General features: G+C 49.9%; 1 protein-coding gene across 2 annotated transcripts in view; it reads right to left on the bottom strand.

The window, feature by feature from the left end:
- The window catches only part of Ky (kyphoscoliosis peptidase), a 39,958-nt gene that overhangs the window by 6,762 nt on the left and 16,574 nt on the right, over window positions 1–16,622 (bottom strand). For both annotated transcript variants that reach the window (XM_023706494.1, XM_004625003.2), the window contains 5 exons: window positions 15,350–15,412; window positions 13,529–13,611; window positions 9,958–10,066; window positions 8,803–8,920; window positions 489–677 (listed from right to left, as the gene is read on the bottom strand). In XM_023706494.1, coding sequence (XP_023562262.1) covers window positions 489–677; window positions 8,803–8,920; window positions 9,958–10,066; window positions 13,529–13,611; window positions 15,350–15,412 — 562 coding nt within the window. The remainder of the gene's footprint in view (window positions 1–488; window positions 678–8,802; window positions 8,921–9,957; window positions 10,067–13,528; window positions 13,612–15,349; window positions 15,413–16,622) is intronic.

The following is a 16,622-nucleotide window of genomic DNA, read 5'->3' as shown; positions in this document are numbered from 1 at the left end:
AAGGCCAGAGCCTGCAGGACTGAGGGGGTCTAGTGGCAGCCCCTCAGCTTGCTGTGGTCCATGTTGACTCTGTAGCAACCATGCACTCCTTCCCCGAGACCACGGCCCTTCCTCAGCCTGGAGAAGGAGGCTGGCGTCCAAGGAGGAGGTGGGAGACAGGCCTGGTGTCTGCATGGCAGTCGCTCCAGGCCTGAGCAGAACCACTGGCAGTTAGAAGGGCACCTTGGCCTCTTCCTCACATGGGACCCGGGGCTAATGCTGAGGCTCATGGGATTTAGGTGAAGAGAGAAACAGGGAGCCAGAGGAAGTTTTAGCTAGGGTCTGGGGTGGTTACAGGAATGTTGGGCCTGTAGCTAGTCCCAGTCTGTGGGCAGGTGGGCACTGCCAGAAGCCTTCAGCCCACCTGCCCTCCTTCCTTCTCCCCAGCCTTCTCCACCTGTGCCTCCCCGCTGACCAACATCCCTAGTCCCACCCTGACTTGTACTTACAGGAACGTGAATTTTGAGGTGACCTTGTCCACCAGACCGCTGCCCCAGGTGCTGTCCAGGAGGTGCCATCTTCCCTCCAGGTACACGGCATTCCAGGCATGGTCAAACTCTCCAGAGAAGCTCTGTCCTGTCTGGTAGCCGAAGCCCTTGGAGTAGCCAGGCACTGTCATGCACTGCACTCCAGCAATCCTGGGGGTGATACAGGGCTTGAGGCGGGGCTCTACTGGGATGGCCCCCAAGTCTGCCGGTCACACCTGCAGCCCATCAGTCCTTCCTGTCTCTCCTTTTTCCTGCCTATCATACACTCATGCATATGCAGCCTTAAAGCTTTTGTCCTTGAGGGTGGAGACTGAGGACACAGGGCTGGCTCTGCTGGCCCTGCTGTCTTCTCCTCCTCCGAGACTATTGAAATCACTTCTACAATGTCTCCCCAGAGCCTGCTTGACATCTTTTGTAAGCAGCTCTTCCAGGGAGAAAAGTGAGGGCCAAAGTGAGAACGACACTGGACCCAGGAGAAGGAGGGTGTTGGTGAAGCAAAACCTACAAATGAGGAGCAGGGACAGAGGCTGGGAGAGCCAGGGCTACTCAGGAGGTGAGGTCTGAGTGCAGAGAATGCCAAGCTCTACTTCCTTGGCTTTGCCCTTGCAATCCCACCTGCATGGGGATCTGAAGGGCAGACAGACTGGTGTTTCCAGCAGCAATCTAGGAGGGGGCGGCTGAAGGTCTATGCTCTGCAAAAGTGGCACAGGAACCACTAGAATGTATTAATGACACCGCCTGCCTGCTGTGGACACAGCTCTGGCGTCTCCGGTAACTGTCTCAGAAGGAATGAAAATGCTTGCCAGTTAGCTGGAGCTTTGGAGTCATCTTGGTAGTGTCCTCCTGTACTGCTCAAACTAAGCTGGCACCACTTTCTGGGACCTGGACAGCCAGGGATGGCTGTTGGCCACCTCCAGGGTCCACATAAAACCAGACAGTGAGGGGGCTGATTTTGGCTGTGAGCACTTCTCTGGGGCCACAGTGAGTCCCCCGAATGTCCTGCCATGGCCAGCTGGCCTTTCTCAGCAGCCCTGCCCCATGCCATGGACTGGCTGGGCAGCTCCGTGGTTGATCTGACCCAGGGGGCTTATCATGCTAGCTTTTCTGAGGCCTTTGTGCAAATTAGGGAAGAAACCTGTCCTCCAAACATTTTTCTTGCTCTTGTGGAAAAGCCAGTAAACTAGGAACCCCTGGATGTGCCCTCCACTAGCCTCCTAGCGCCCCACATGGTGCAGACTCCGTGCACCTAGATGAGCTGAATCTGAGGTAGGTACTTCAGATGCGGAGCTCAGCAACAAGTTAAGCAAACCACTGGGGGTGGAAGAGCCATGCCAGTAGGAGCTAGCTTGGGGGCACTTGTGCTCCCCAACACCAACCTCAGTCTTCCTCTGCATGTAGAGTCCAGGCACTCAGGTTGAGGATCTTTGACAGCCTCTACCCATCTCCCCACAGCTTCAGAAAGAAGGTCCAGGCCTCCCTGACTCCCCTGGGAACCTCATGAGGACATACCAGCCAGGATTTCAGAGAACTTGGAAGCACCCCAAGGGCAGAAAGTAAGAGCAACCAGACCTCAATGGCAAGATTTTCTATTGATAATGGCCCCAAATGACATTTATGGCAGAAGAGCTGCCCAGAGACAGGCAGTACCAGGAGCCCATGGGCCATGCAGCCCCTGAAGGGAGACGGCAGCTCACGGACAGGGAGCACCCTGGTCCTCATTTCAGTGACAGACAGCATGGACAGTGGGGTGCTAGGTCGTGCTGGTGGGGATGTAAGGCTCAGGGCGTGCTCCCAAGTGGGCAGGTGTGAATGACTCTATAGTCTTAATGTAGGAAGCCAGCAGAGAAGAGAGAAGGTGGGAGCGAGGCATGGGTGGGAGTGAGAGCCTGCGATAGCAGGGAGGGCCACAAGCCACTCCAACTGGCTAAGGAGAAAAGGGTTGTGAAAAGTATTTACTTGGGGCGATAATTCATATTCTAACACAGTATTAAAACTTCACAATCATTTCAATGTCTGCGTGTATGAAATGATGTGCATACTTGAACAGGAAGGAGAAAGAGAGAGAGAGAGACAGAAACAGAGACACAGAGGGAGAGAGACAGAGACAGAGACAGAGACAGACAGACAGATAGAGAGAGGAAACAAGTCACCAGATTGCTTAGCAATAGGAAGGAATAGAATAAGGGTGATTTTAATTGTCTGCTTTAAATTCCTCTATATTTTTGAGATTTATAGTAAAGATTATGTGTTACTTTTAGAATTGGAAAAAAATTCATAAATACTACTTAAAATTATATCCTGTGGTGAATCATCCTCGACTGTTATACAGGACATCTGTGCTTATTAATTTCTGGTAGGATGCAGAGGGATAAGGGGAGTACAGGGGACTGTGGTGTCTGGTGAAGGCTCGTTTTGCATTAGGGAGAACTGATTAGTGGAGCCACTGGCCCTCTGGACAGTACTGATGCTTGTCCTCCATTCGAGCCACCTGGGGTCACAGAGGAAGCAGGCGCATAAAGCCCTGGTGTGGTGTCCTGGTGCTAGGCAAACCAGGGCTGGCACTGAAGTGGGCAGCCTAGGAGTTCTGCCAGGAGAAGCCTGCCCTTGGAGTGCATGCAGGGGTGTCCCCCCTGTGAGGGTGAAGCAGGAGCGGATCTGGGCATACACAGGGGAAGCTCCTCTAATTCAGGAATGGGCTGGAGGAGGGAACAGTGGGTGGCAGAGAAGTCCACCTGTGTTCCAGGCTGGAGTGGGCAGCCACTGGGCTAGGCTGGAATACCAGGGCTCTCCTGCCAGCTCTGACCTCCAGGGCGACCTTGCCAGACACATCAGGGCAACCTGGAAGGTTGGCATTAAGTGATCTCCAGGGTATGATTTTCCTCCGACAGCCTGAGAGAATCTAGGAGGGCCTTGGGGAATGCCTGCAGCAGAAAAAAGATGAAAAATGAACTCAGCTGTAAGTTTATGCATTGCTTGACTGTGACAGGGGGATATTTTATTACCTGGCAGCCATGTGCAGGATGAATTGGACAGGGGAAGTCATAATGTGAAGCATTGTTGTTAATAATCCATAGTTTCCATGCAAAGTCAGGTAATCCGTATATAAAATAATGACTGTAGAGATAGTTGGGGTTTTGTGTCTAGTCAGGATAACTCATGACCCTCTCATGTCATCAAAAAAGTATTGACTGTCAGGAGCAGAGGCACAGGCCTGGGCCTGTCATCTCAGCTACTTGGAGGGCTGAGATAGGAGGATCACAAGTTTGCAGCCAGCTGGGGCAACAGTAAGACTCTGTCTTAAAATAAAAAATAAAAAGGGTTGGGAATGTAGCTCAGTGGTACAGTGTTCCTGGGTTCAGTCCCTAGTACTGCACAAAAAAGAAACCCTAAATAACCAAGCAAGCAAGCAAACAAAAACAAAGACCACCGACTGTAATTCCTGTACCACGTATAGGCCACGGGCAGGAAGATAGCATGGCGTGATGCCACACAGTGTGATATAATCAAAGGTATTATTCCTGAAATAAGGCTCAGGGGCTGCTCTAGGCCTGTTCCTGGCTGGAAGGAGAGCTGATCTTGGAGTCACTGTGCTGACAGGAGCTGGGAGAACACTGAGTGAGGGGCCCACAGTGAGCAACGGAGAGGTGGCTCTCCTGTCAAAGTGCTTGGCCAGCCAGCCAGGGGCCCAGGTTTCCCCCACCAACACCAATTTAACAGCCTCACTGGAAGAGTCTTGGCCTTTCCTTTCAACCATCCTGACAAGGCTAATGCCAACTGCACACAGCGTATGGCTGACCAGCAAGCATATGGCTGCCATGTATCCTAGGCCACAAGGGGAACAGGCATTTAGGAAGCCCCTGGGACAGCCAGAGGATTGGGAGAAGACCACAGCCCCATCCTAGGAAGTACCAGGGCTCAGGGTCCCAACCCGGGACGTTCTGAGGGTGTGCGGCCCTAAGGCAGCCCAGGACCATGTGGCCACCCAGCCTGGCCTGATAGACACAGCCTGAAAGAGGTGCAGGCAGGCAGAGGGCAGGGAGCCCCGGCTGATCTGGGCATCCCTAGGGCTGCCGCTGCTTCCACTTTAGTGAGGCACACCCTCAGTATTACCATGCAGGTGGTGGGTCAAGCCTGATTGTCACTTTATATCAAGGATGGTCTGTGCCCTGCCACTGATGCTGTGTGACGCTGCTGTGGCCCGGGCACTGCTGGGCTAAGCAGCGTGGCTGCAGGCTGGGCAGGAGGAGGTGGCCTGCTCATGTCTGCTCTGACCACAGCGGACTCCGCCCTCTGCGATCATCTCCCCTAGGAACTCTTAGGCAAGGGTAAAGGAAAGGGAGGGAGAGAAGAGGGAAGAGCCACCGTGGAGGAGAGGCAACGCATCTGCTTTTCTTAAAGTATCTTGTTGGAAGTGGTGTGATCTCTGTACTGCAGCAGGAGAAACACACACCATGTAGCTTAGGATGTAGGTACTTATTTCTTGCAAACTTAACAGCGTTTCTGTGTCACTGTTGTGTGCTCATTTTGACTTTTCTTACACTATCCTACAGCTAGACTAACACAATCCTAATGCTGTTTCTCCCTCCAAGGCCCATGTACTGCCCTCAGTGGTTCAGACAGGGAGGTTGCTTTGCCTGGGGCCACACAGCTAGCTCGGAATGCACAGTTCAGGAGCCTTTTCACTGGAGCAAGCTTTCGGTAAATCAAGACTTATTTTAATTCAAAAATTTATGAGCAAAATTAGAGTTTAGTCTATAAACAGGAGAATTAGAAAATGATTTGCTATAGTGGTACAAACCATCTTTATATCGTCCTTTAGTTTATCTACAAGATTGAGGGGCATTCAGAAGTCCTTTATCAGGGATGGGGATATAGCCCAGCGGCATAAGCGCCTGCCTGGCAGGGGCAAGGTCTCAAGTTTGATTCCTGGTACTGAAAAAAAAAAGAAAAAGAATAAGCCCCTTTACAGATCTTATGTGACAAAATCAGATCTGGCGGTAATTTAAAGCTATCTGTCTCCTAAGAAATCTGCATCTCCCAGGAGGCTTACGGTTGCTACCTCTCTTGGGGTCCCTTTGGAACCAAGTCATGCTTTAGGACCTTGGGGATGTCATGCTGCGCAGAAGCAGCCATCTGAGTTCCCATGCCTCTCAGCTTGCTCTCTGAGACAGCTGGAGGGGGGTTGGCAAGCTGTCCCCACACCTGATGGGGACAACCAGCCCATTCAGTGTCAAGGCCCCCGATTGGCAATAAGCTCCTGGTTATCCAGAATCTCTGGAAATCTGCTAGCTGGTGGTGCTGCAGCCATCTAGAGGGGAAGAGAATTTATGGGGGTCAGCTCTATGGCAGGAGCCTGAGAAATTAGGCAGAATCAATTAAGACTGTGGGCAATTGAGGCAAGGGGAAAGACATTAATGTGTGACGACAGAAAGTCAGAAAGAAAGTGGACCAGCCATCACTTGCAACTGCACTCACAAAAGGCCCTCACGTCAACTTGGGAAAGCAATGTGGAAATGAATGACACTATGAAAATATCTGAATTCCCCACCAAATTCCTTTATTAAATCAGTCTTTAATGAGGCCATTCGAAGGAGGCAGAATGCACCAGCAAGAAGTAATGATGGCCTTATGGGTACAACTCTTACTAAGAGGCAGCCCTGACAACCAAGCAGGCATAAATCTGTGAGTGTAGATTGCATGACCTCAGTTATTGAGGAATTAGCTAATGAACTGACCAAACTTTAGGCAGTTATTTTAGAGGTAAAGTGAATTAAGAAAGGGATGCATGGATAGGTTATTGATCTTCGGAGCAAAAATTAAAGGAATTTGGGGGAACTGTGAGCTATTGTTGCATGTCACAGGCACTGTGATGAAATTGGTACAGGGTAACCGCTAGCTTGAAACTAACTTTAACTGGTGCAAAATGCTGGGATGTATTTTAATGATCAGCTGCAGGCCAGAATATGGACATTGTTAAGCATCTGGCTGCGCTGGAAAGGCTGACAGTTTCGTTCAAGGCAAGTGTCAATTTTCTGAGTCTATGTGGGCCAGTGCAGTCGGTAGGAAACTTCCACAGAGCAAAAAACACCCCAATTGGCAGGAAAAGACTGGAAAGGTTATAAAATAGCAACTCTGAAGTCAGGTGATCAAACCCCAATTGCATGTTCTCACAGAGCCCTACAGTCCCACCGAGGAGGCTGCAGAGCCCCTGGTGTGCAGAGGAAGCACTGAGGCTTGGAGGTTAAGTGCTTACCACAAGGAACAAAATGAGCAAGTGCTCAATTAGGGACTGGAACCCCAGTCTTTCCAGCTTTAAATCTGCCACTCCTATGGCACGCTGGAAAGCTTTTGCTGGATGGAGAAACATTTATCTCATGGCTTTCAAAAGGCAGAGTGTTTTCAAATTTACAAATTCAGATGAATACAGCCACAGTCTAAAAGATGCTACGGACAAATGCAGCTGCTCTTTCAGAGGTAGCTATTTCATTATTTAGAACAGAATGTACAATTCCATTAGGAATAGCCTGTTATTCTAAAAGTACTTATTGAGGGCCTACTGTGCGCAAGATGCTGAGATCAGTGTCATATAGGAGGCAGAAAGGCAGGGGGCTAAAGACATGTAAAAGTGTGTAAGACCTATTAGGTGCAGGAAGAAACAAACAGGTAATACCTACATGCATAGGATGGAGTCTGGTCAGGAGTATGAAAAAAGTGCTAACTGCTTTTCCTACTTATTCCAGAGCCACTTAATTTTCTTCTTTCTGTTTTGCATGCTTTTAAATATGTACAATGCACAAGTTTTTAATTTAAAAAAGTTATTAAGCAAGAGCACAGGAAACACATGAGCCTGTATACATGCATGCGGGGGACATCAAGGGAGGGAAACGTGTTGGACCGGGGTTGCGGGCTGGAGGGAGCTTTGGGACAGGGGGTGGCACACACATGACAGGAAGCATGGGTGGAGTCCAAGGTAGAGGGTGGGGAGTTGGCTGAGGTCAGAGTTTGGAGGACTTCATAAGTCAGTGTGAACTTTGCATGAGATTCAGGAAGTTAAGACCAGGAAAGGCTGAGCAGAGAGGCCACTGAGGATCCAGTTACCTCAGAGGTCCAATGGCAGGCAGGGGCACCTGGGGCTGGGTCCAGGGTGGTGATGGGAGTGTGAGTGGAGGGGGTACCCTGGAGGGCTGGAAGGGGTGGCTAAGATGGTGTTTTCAGCACCCAACCTGGCCTGGCTCCAGCTGAGGTTGTGGACTCAGCTGGGGCTGGGATGTGAGAGAGGGGAAGAGCAGGGAGCTGAGCAGGGGCCAGGTGCATGTTGGGCTTGGTGGTGGTGGCCAGGTTTGGAGGCAGGCCAGGTGGGGCTTCAGGCCAGGAATAGGACGTGTGTCTCCCAGACTCAGGGTCCCTGCAGCTGTCTGCATGACACGGAGGCATCATGGCTGCATGCTAGGGACTGTTTGTTGCTGCACTTGGCTTAATTCTTTTGTCATTTGCAGTCCTGGTGGGCTGACACTTGGGTGGCAGAGAAGCCTACTCTTAGAGGGTTGTAGAGATATAGGCAGCTGTCTTCTTACTTCCTGAAAAGGGGGCTTCTTCCTGGCCCCCAGGACTGACTGACTGGTTCCTACAGGAACCCAGCAGACCTCAAAAAAGGGCCGCAGGAAACGAGATCAGCAGGATTCAACCAGCTTGGAGCTTGTCCTGAGGCCACAGGAAACCAGCAATGACCCATTCTCCCCTTGGGCTGGGAACCTGGCCACATGCTCACTCCCAAAGCCATGAAAACTGAGTGGAAAGATGCCCAGAGCAGTAGTTCCTGGTCATTCAGTTTTCCGGTGGATAGTTCTTTTCAGGTAGGTTTTTTTGTTTCCCATACAAGAGGCCCCAGCACCAGCCCGAAGGACAGCCTTTCACAGTCCCCTTGGAGCTCGCAGCCACTGTCCTCTGGCTCTCAAGCCTGCCATTCTTTTAACCTTCAGCTGCATGGAGATGGAGGAGGCAGAAAAGGGGCCTTTTATAACCAAATTATCTCCGTGCATTCATTTGCCATTATGTTAATGCATCACGAAGCTCGGCAGATGGTACAAAGTCAATTATGTGGGTGTTAAAAAGGGAGAAATTGACCTTTTCAGAACTCACTTGGATTCCAGAGCAGAGTTTGCAAACTCGGGCTTCAGGCTGGGCTTGTGGCAAAGACCCACAGGGATTTAGAAGGAGAGGGAGAGGGCCGGGAGACCCACCTGAGAACCAGACACTCACTGGCCGCCTATCATACCTGCACATTCTTTCAAAGAGGCCAGCGTAGCCATCACAGTTGGCCTTCTGGGTTCGCAGGATGTCAGTGGGCTTGAAGGCCTGCCGGTCCTTCTCCTGGGCAGCCTCAATGTCATACTCTGGAGGGCAGAAGAGAGGCAGAAAGGAATCAGGGCTCCGCGGCAGCTAAGATGAGAGAAGGCCCCACTACACCAGTACCCACCAGCTCCCCAGGCCCAGCTGCTCTGTGGGTATCATCAGGCCAGGGGAGCCACAGTGGGCTGATTGAATCCAGGACACCAGACCCAGCTACATCTGGAAGGATGTCATCTTTTGTTCAAGTGATAAGAGGAGGAGTGAGGCAGAGCGAGAGAGGTTACTGGCTCTCTGACCTCCAGGGAGGAGCTATGTGTGCATGCAGGCATGCGTCCAGGAGCAGTAAATAGTCTCCCTTGGATAGTCTCTTTTTGTTCCTGCCCCTTTGAGACCAGGCCTTGCAGGCAGGGTTGGAGTGGGAAGAGGTGGTCCCTCATGTTCACACCCTCTACTGATGTCAGCTGAGTTCATCCTCTCAGCTGCTTTTGGGAGGACAAAGAAAAAGCCTATGACAGGTTGGGGGAGGCCGGGCTGCTCTTCCTGTCCAAGGACTAGGAGTCTGTGCTGTGATTGACACCTCCATCTTCTTATTTGCACTGGCAAGATTTAGCAAGGAGTGGCTTTCCTTGGCTTGGCTTGGCCAGTGAGATTCCCAAGGCCACCCTCTAAGAACCTGGGGCCTGGGCTCAGTCTTATGGCGGGGGTCATCAGTGTGGCAGCAGGGAGCAGGGAGAACAGAGTCTGTCTGTCCTTCCTAGCTATGTACTTTATGGAACCTCTGGTGCTGCAATAACCTTCTGAACTGTGGCTTCCCCAACAAATAGAAATCCTTGTGGAGATTGCCTTGTGTCCTCAGTCTTCTTGTCTCTGTAAATCAGGCTCTTTAGGAAGCCAGGATGAGAGAAGGCTCCTGCTGAATGGGGATCTTGGCTCTGGAAGGTGCCTGGTTAGTCTCTCCTTACTCAACCCAGCCCTTGAGGAGACATCCCCAACTTTCCAACTCACTCTACACTCACTGGGGTAGGGCCCTGCTGACAGTAACACCACGTTCTGGAGCCAGCTGCAGCACAAGGGGGCTTACCTATGTGGTGGCAGATCCAGATCCAGATGGCACGGACCCTTTCCAGATCACTGTGGGCCTCCTGGAGCAGGTCACTCACCAGTTCATCTAAGCCACTCTTGACCGTCACCTGGGGAGCAGGAAAGGCACTCTGCATCAGGCCTGGGAAGTTCAGAGCTGGGTCTCGGATGTGAGGAAAGGGGCCAGCAGCGAGCCAATGCAAGGCTCCCACCGACCTACAAAGTCCTCCAAGATCTGACCCCAACCACCACCTACCCTGCACCTTGGACACCACCCACATATGCATACTTTTTCTCATATACACGCTGCTCCCCTCCCCGAAAACTCCTTTCAGGCCCCAGCCTAGGCTCAGCATCTCACACTTTTGACCAGTCTTGCCCTCCCTCCAGGCAGGGAAGCTGAAGGAGAGGTACAAAGGGTAGACTGAAGACAAATCACACAGAGATGGGGGAGAGTCAGACAAGGCAGGTGGTGCTGACCAGCTGAATCAAGTCATAACTATAGGACCACCACAACTTTTCTCTGAAGGTCCTGGGGCCAGGTGGGCATGTGGACAGCTGTGGCTGCTTCTGGTTATGTTACCACTCCCAAAACCAATCTATGAATGCAACACAATCATTATCAAAATCCCAACAGCTTTTGGAATGGAAAAAACGATACTCAAATTCATGTGAAATTGCAAGGGGCTCCATAAAGACAAAGCAATTTTGAAAAGAGAGTAAGGGTAATGGGTTCACTCTATTTCAAAACTTAACAGAAAGCTAGTCAAAGCATGTAGACCAGTGGAATAACATTAAGAGAGATGAGCCTATATATCTAGGTCCAACTGCTTCTTGATAAGGGTGCCCTGTCCATTCAGTAGGGGGAAGAACAGTCTCTAAGAAATGACATTGCAACCCTGGATTTCCACATGCAAAAGAAGGAAGTCAGACCTCTACCTCACACCATATACAAAAGTCAACTCGAAATGGACCAAACACTCACACGTAAGAGCTTGAACCATAAAACTCTTAGAAGAAAACAGGGGGGTAGGTCATCATGACCTTGGAGTTTGACAATGGACTTTTAGATATGACACCAAAGATATGAGTGACAAAAAAAAATAGATAAATTAGGAGTTCATTAGAATAAAAGATTCTGTACCTTAAAGATACTATTAACAAAGTGAAAGGGCAATTTGGGAGCATAGGAGAAGATATATTAAATCGTATACCTGACAGGGTTTAATATTTAGACTGCATAAAGAACTTCTATAACAGGACAAAAAGACAATCCAACTCAAAAATGTGTAAAGGACTGGGTTGAGCAGACATTTCTCCAAAGAGTATATGCAAATGTTCAATAAGCACATGAAAAGAAATCCTTAGCATCATTAGTCATGAGAAAAACACAGATTAAATCCACAATGCGATAACACTTTATAACTACTAAGGTGTCTCCTAGGATGTCTACATTAGTGGCGGGGTTCTAAAGTGGAGCAGTGGTGTTCCTGTGGTGTTTTCCAAAAAGTTAGGCAGAGGACTGTCATGTGATCCAGAAATTTCCCTGCAAAGTGTGCACACACGGCAAGCACTGCAGACAGGAAGTCAATCAGACACTTGTCCACTAATATTTGGCAGTACAACAGGCCAAAGCTAGAAGCAACTGCCCTGTCCATTCGTACATGAATGGGCACACACAGTGTGGCTTATACATACAATGAAATATTATTCAACCAGAAAAAGAAATAATTACGTTTATTCCATCCAATGTGTGGTACTAAGTGAAATAAGCCAGACACAAAAAGACAAAGGGTGGGTGATTCCACTTAAATGAAATATCCAGCATAGGCAAATTCATAGATTATGGGGAGGGGGGATGGGAAGGGGTGGGCATGGGACGTCATTCCTTGAAAGTGTTTACAAATAGATACTGATGATTGTGAATATAATTAATATCAGTGAATTTTATACTAAAATGATTAAAATGTCAAGGGCTTTTTTGCTTTTTTTTTTTTTTTTTGAGATAGAGTCTTCCTATGTAGTTCAGGCTGGCCTTGAACTCACTTTGTAACTGAGGCTGGGCTCAAACTGGTGGCAAGCCTCCTGCTTCAGCCTCCTGAGGGCTGGGGATTACAGGTATGTGCCAGCATGCCTGGCTAAAATGGCAAATTTTATGTCACAGGCATTCTGCCATGGTAATAATCATAAAAGAACGAATTAGCCTTCTAGGGACCTTCCAGGGAAAACTGGTCTAGGACTGCTAGAAAGGCAGCCTTGATCCCGGCCAACTTTCTAGAGAAGCTGAGGCAGCTGCCTCCCCTGCCGTGGTGCCTGCATCTCTCCAGCTGCACTGTGAAGATCTCTCTGACTGCTGGAACTGCGAGAGTCGCCTCGAGGCAGCCCTGCCACGCTGGTGCTTTGACCTCCTGGAGGCCCTCGGGCCCCTTTTTACCACTCTGCCATAGTCTTCTGCTTCACCCTCTTCCGTGGCCTGCCCTACTCCATGTTTCTTTCTCCTCTGTCCCTCTCTCAGGGCCCAGCACACTGTCTGACGCAGCACTTTGTCCTCACTGGCCCTGGGCTGCTGTTCTGTGGCCTGGTCCTGGGGCACCCTCTTCCTGGCCTTCCCTGGCCACCCACTGCTCTGGGGCTGTGTCTCTGGTCTCAGCTGGGCTCCTGGGGCTGGCCTGGCCAGCAGCCTGTCCCAAGCCTTCAGTTTTCCTGTGCCCCGTCTCCTCAGATTGGGACTTACCCCACCTACGCCTCCGATCTCCACAGATGGCCAAGTGTTAGCTTACCCTGAGGCCAGGCAGAATTGGCTTCCAGCGATGCCCTGCTCCTCCCTCTGGCTTTAGCTATCTCTATGCTGGCTTTGGTCCGGGCCTCCTGCTCTGCAGAGACTGTTCTTCCTCAGCCAGGGCCTTTCTGTCCCATTTCACCCGCCTCCCTACTGTCCAATTCTGATGATGTCTGTGTCCCTCTGCTCTCCCATTCTAAATATTTCCCCAGGCTTTTCCTCAGTCCTGCACAACCAGCCCCATCCCCTCCTGCCTCCTGGGCATCTTTGTCCACCATCTCTTCCATCCTCCAGCCCCTGGTGTCAGGCCAAGGCCTCCAGCCCCTCTGGAGAATCACTTCTGATTCTCCCACCCACCCAGCTCTGAGGCAGGAGATAGTGGCAGCTCATGAACTCTGGAATGAATGTGGCTGTAGTCACAGGAACTCAGGCGTCTGCACTCATGGGCATTTCCCATCCTCTCCCTCCATTTTTCTGAGAGCTGCAATATGGCACAGCTCAGCAGCAGGGATATCCAGATGGGCAGGTACAGGGCAGGGCAGGGCTGGCCAGAGGGGCCTGTCAACAGTGTGGCTCCAGGGTGTACAGCCGGGGGTGGAAGCGTAGGATGCTGGGTAGTGCTGGGGAAAGGAATGGCCCCAGGTCCTGGGCAGGCATCTGTGCCTGAGCCTTCTGTTCCCAACCACATGTTGTGCAAAGGCATGTAAGGGCCATCCACCTCAGTGACTCAGAACACCTGCAGGCGGGGCTAAGGGACACTTGAGGTTCTTGGCCAGAGGGCCAGCTCTCATACCTGTGAGGCGTAGGTGTCCAGCTTTTCAAACTGATGCAGATCCAGAGGCATGGACTTTAGGCTGGACCGGTCCCAGGGGTAGGCTGGAAACACAGGGAAGTTCTATGAGCAGCTGGCCCCTCCAAGGAGGGCTGCTTGGCCCAGGCCTTGCTAGCTCTTGGAAACTCTGCGACTGATCACCTTCTAACAAAATTCCTAAAGCCCAAAACACTGGTCCCAACAGATGCATTTCCTAGAAGGGTTCTTTGGGCTAATTAGTTTGGGTACCATGGTAGCTCTTGTAGTCCTTTTGAATACCCACAGGGAACAGGAGCTGATTTTGCAGACCCTGAGATAATAGGGTTTAAAAAATTGGCTTAACCTCAGTCAGCCCTGCACTGAAGTTCCCAGACATACTAATGATGGAATTCATTTCCTGTCATTTAGTTTTCTGGAGATTCCCATGGGGAGTGCCCAGGCGATGCTGCTGGCCAGTGACAAATTCGAGAGCGTGGGTCTGCACCATGGACATGCACTGGGGGAGGCTCATCTGGCAACCGGACAAGCTTCTTCTCTTGTCCATGGCTAGAGGGAGCCTGAAGAATCCCACCAAAGCCATCTGTGGAGTGGTGTTCTGGTGCCAGAAGCACTGTGAACAGGGGTGCAACCTGCTCAGAGACTGGACCTCAATCAGAGCTGCAGGAGGAAGGAAGTCAAGACTCATGCTGACCCAGGGCCACCTGGACTGCACATGGGACCCAAAAGAGCCACAGTCAGTCCTGGGAGGTGGAGCTGTATCTCAGGGGCAGGCCCCCATCCTGGCTCCTCCTCACCCCTCTGATACTGGAGATGGGGTATTTTGCTGGGCAACGGGACTGAGACTATCATGAATCCCTGCCCTGTGGGGTCCAACCAAGCCACTCTCTAACCCTCAGAAGGAACATGCCACCAGACTCCTCCAGAGTGTCCCCAGTTCTCGGGAGTCATCAGGTCACCTGAGTGGCTATTCATTGGGCTTCAAATTAACACGTCTCCATGCATTGTTCTCCCTAAAGAAGAGGGATGGCGTCTCCAAAGTACAATTGGACACTCTGTTTTACTAGCTTTCTCTTTTCTTGGTTTTATTATATAGTATTTAATATTTCACATTAAATACACCTATTCTACAAATACTCTTATAAAAATATGACCCTTCTATAATAGAGGACTTTTCAAAAAAATCTATAATGATTTATGCCTCATAGAAGTTACCTTTTGAGATTATACAGGAGCCAAATGTGACTTTGCACCAATGTATGTGAAACACTAGTAAGATTAACTAATCATTCTAATATTAAAGTGAAAGTGTAGGAAGAAATGCAGGGCTGAGCCAGGCCTTAAATCTGCTTTACTGAGGGGGAAATAGAGGCCCAGGGAAGGCAAGGGAGGGAAGAGCAGGGTTCCAACCTAATCTGTCCATCACCCTTTCCCATCCGGTGTCCCTCCTTCTGCCTTAGTCTGCTTGTTCACCTGCCTCATCCTACCCTACAGACATCTGGCATTCCAAGTCAAGTTGATGTAATTCTGAATTCAGTTTTAATGTTTCTTGCACTGTGCAGATTTGTTATTGGAACAGGTTAGTTTGTAGCTCTGCAATGACCTCTGGAATGAAAGCTTTCCCCTTCTCCACCTGTTCATAGAAGACCTAGTTTATCCATCATGACACTTGTCCCTTCAAATTCAGAGATGGCCCCAGACTCTCGACAGCCCCCTGAGAAGTCATCGCCAATTGCTCCGAGATCAGAGCACAAGGCTAACAATATGTTCTTTTGAGAATGGCCCTAGAGAGGAGCGGGAACTCACCAAAGGCATCTTTGTTTCCAGGCTGCGGTGGTCTTGTGTTTCCATTTTTATCACTTTGTAAACCTACAATATTCCAAAAGTCAGAAGTAGAGTCATTTTAGAAGACAAAGAAATGCAAGGTCTGATGATTCTGCCAATGATTCTTAGCAGGTCTTGATTCTGAGCCCTTTTCCACACTCCTTTTCACAGTTCCCTTGCCCCTATCCTACCCTCCACCAAGTGGTGAACAGTGGGACAGGGGAAGATAGGGAAACAGGGACTGCTTGAAAGGATGGGGAGCTGCAGTCTGTGGGCAGAGGCAGGAAGCGCTCAGACCTCTGTGCGTTGGATCACGGGCCCACTTGGAGCCGGGTGCTCCTGCCTCCTCTCATTCTTCTGCCATCTTTGAACACCACTGGGCATGTTGACAGGATGAAGGCTTTCCCTCTGGATAACCGCAGCACAAGAAAGGACCATGGGTAAATGAGAATGGAGGAGGGGAAGGCAGCCTATGGTGCTTGGGATCCAGAAAGATTAAGTATGGTAGTAATCAAGTGACAACTGAGTGCTGCAAATTTGGGAACATTAAGGCCAAAAGGCTGCTGGTAGTTAAGGCTCTATGGGGAAATGAAAAAGAACATTTCCTGCTGATTTGAAATCAGGTCAGGAAGGTTTGGTCCCTGAAGGAAAACAGGCAGCATTGGAGGTGGAGGATGCCAAGGCAAGTGCTTTATGTCCTTAAAAGTCACTTTAGGCTATAAATACAACAACAAGAGATTGCAAACATACACAGGCCTTTCTGAGAAAGGATGGTATTCTATTTCTCACACTAATGTTTTGTTACTGCCTCCACCCTTTGGTAGAATGAAAGAGACTGGAAAAAGTCTCCCTCTCTGTATTCCTCTTGTTTACCATGAAATGTACTCATGCACGAGGAGCTCTACAAGGTAATGGAGGAGGTCCAAGGGGCTGGCTGTGCTGTGCATGGAGTCAGCCAAGCACCACGGTGAAGGCCAGTGGATTCAGAGTTGGATCTGAGTTCTGATCCACCTCCTAGGTGTGCAACTTGGGAAAGTATTTTGTCTTTCTAAACCTCAGTTTGATGATCTAAAAAGGTGACAATAATACTATTAGGATAGTATATTTAATGAAGAGAAATTCTTTAGCATCATGAATGCCCTTCTTACACAGTCAACAAATGGTATCTAAAAACACCAACAACACTCTTGTGATAAAATGCCCCTTCAGCTATATGCCGGTGTCACTCAGGACTAATTCCAGAGACACAAGAACA

The sequence above is a fragment of the Octodon degus genome, unplaced genomic scaffold (assembly GCF_000260255.1).
Source record: "Octodon degus isolate 3935 unplaced genomic scaffold, OctDeg1.0 scaffold00008, whole genome shotgun sequence".
NCBI classification, from domain to species: domain Eukaryota; kingdom Metazoa; phylum Chordata; class Mammalia; order Rodentia; family Octodontidae; genus Octodon; species Octodon degus.
This window is presented reverse-complemented; position numbering and strand designations above follow the sequence as displayed.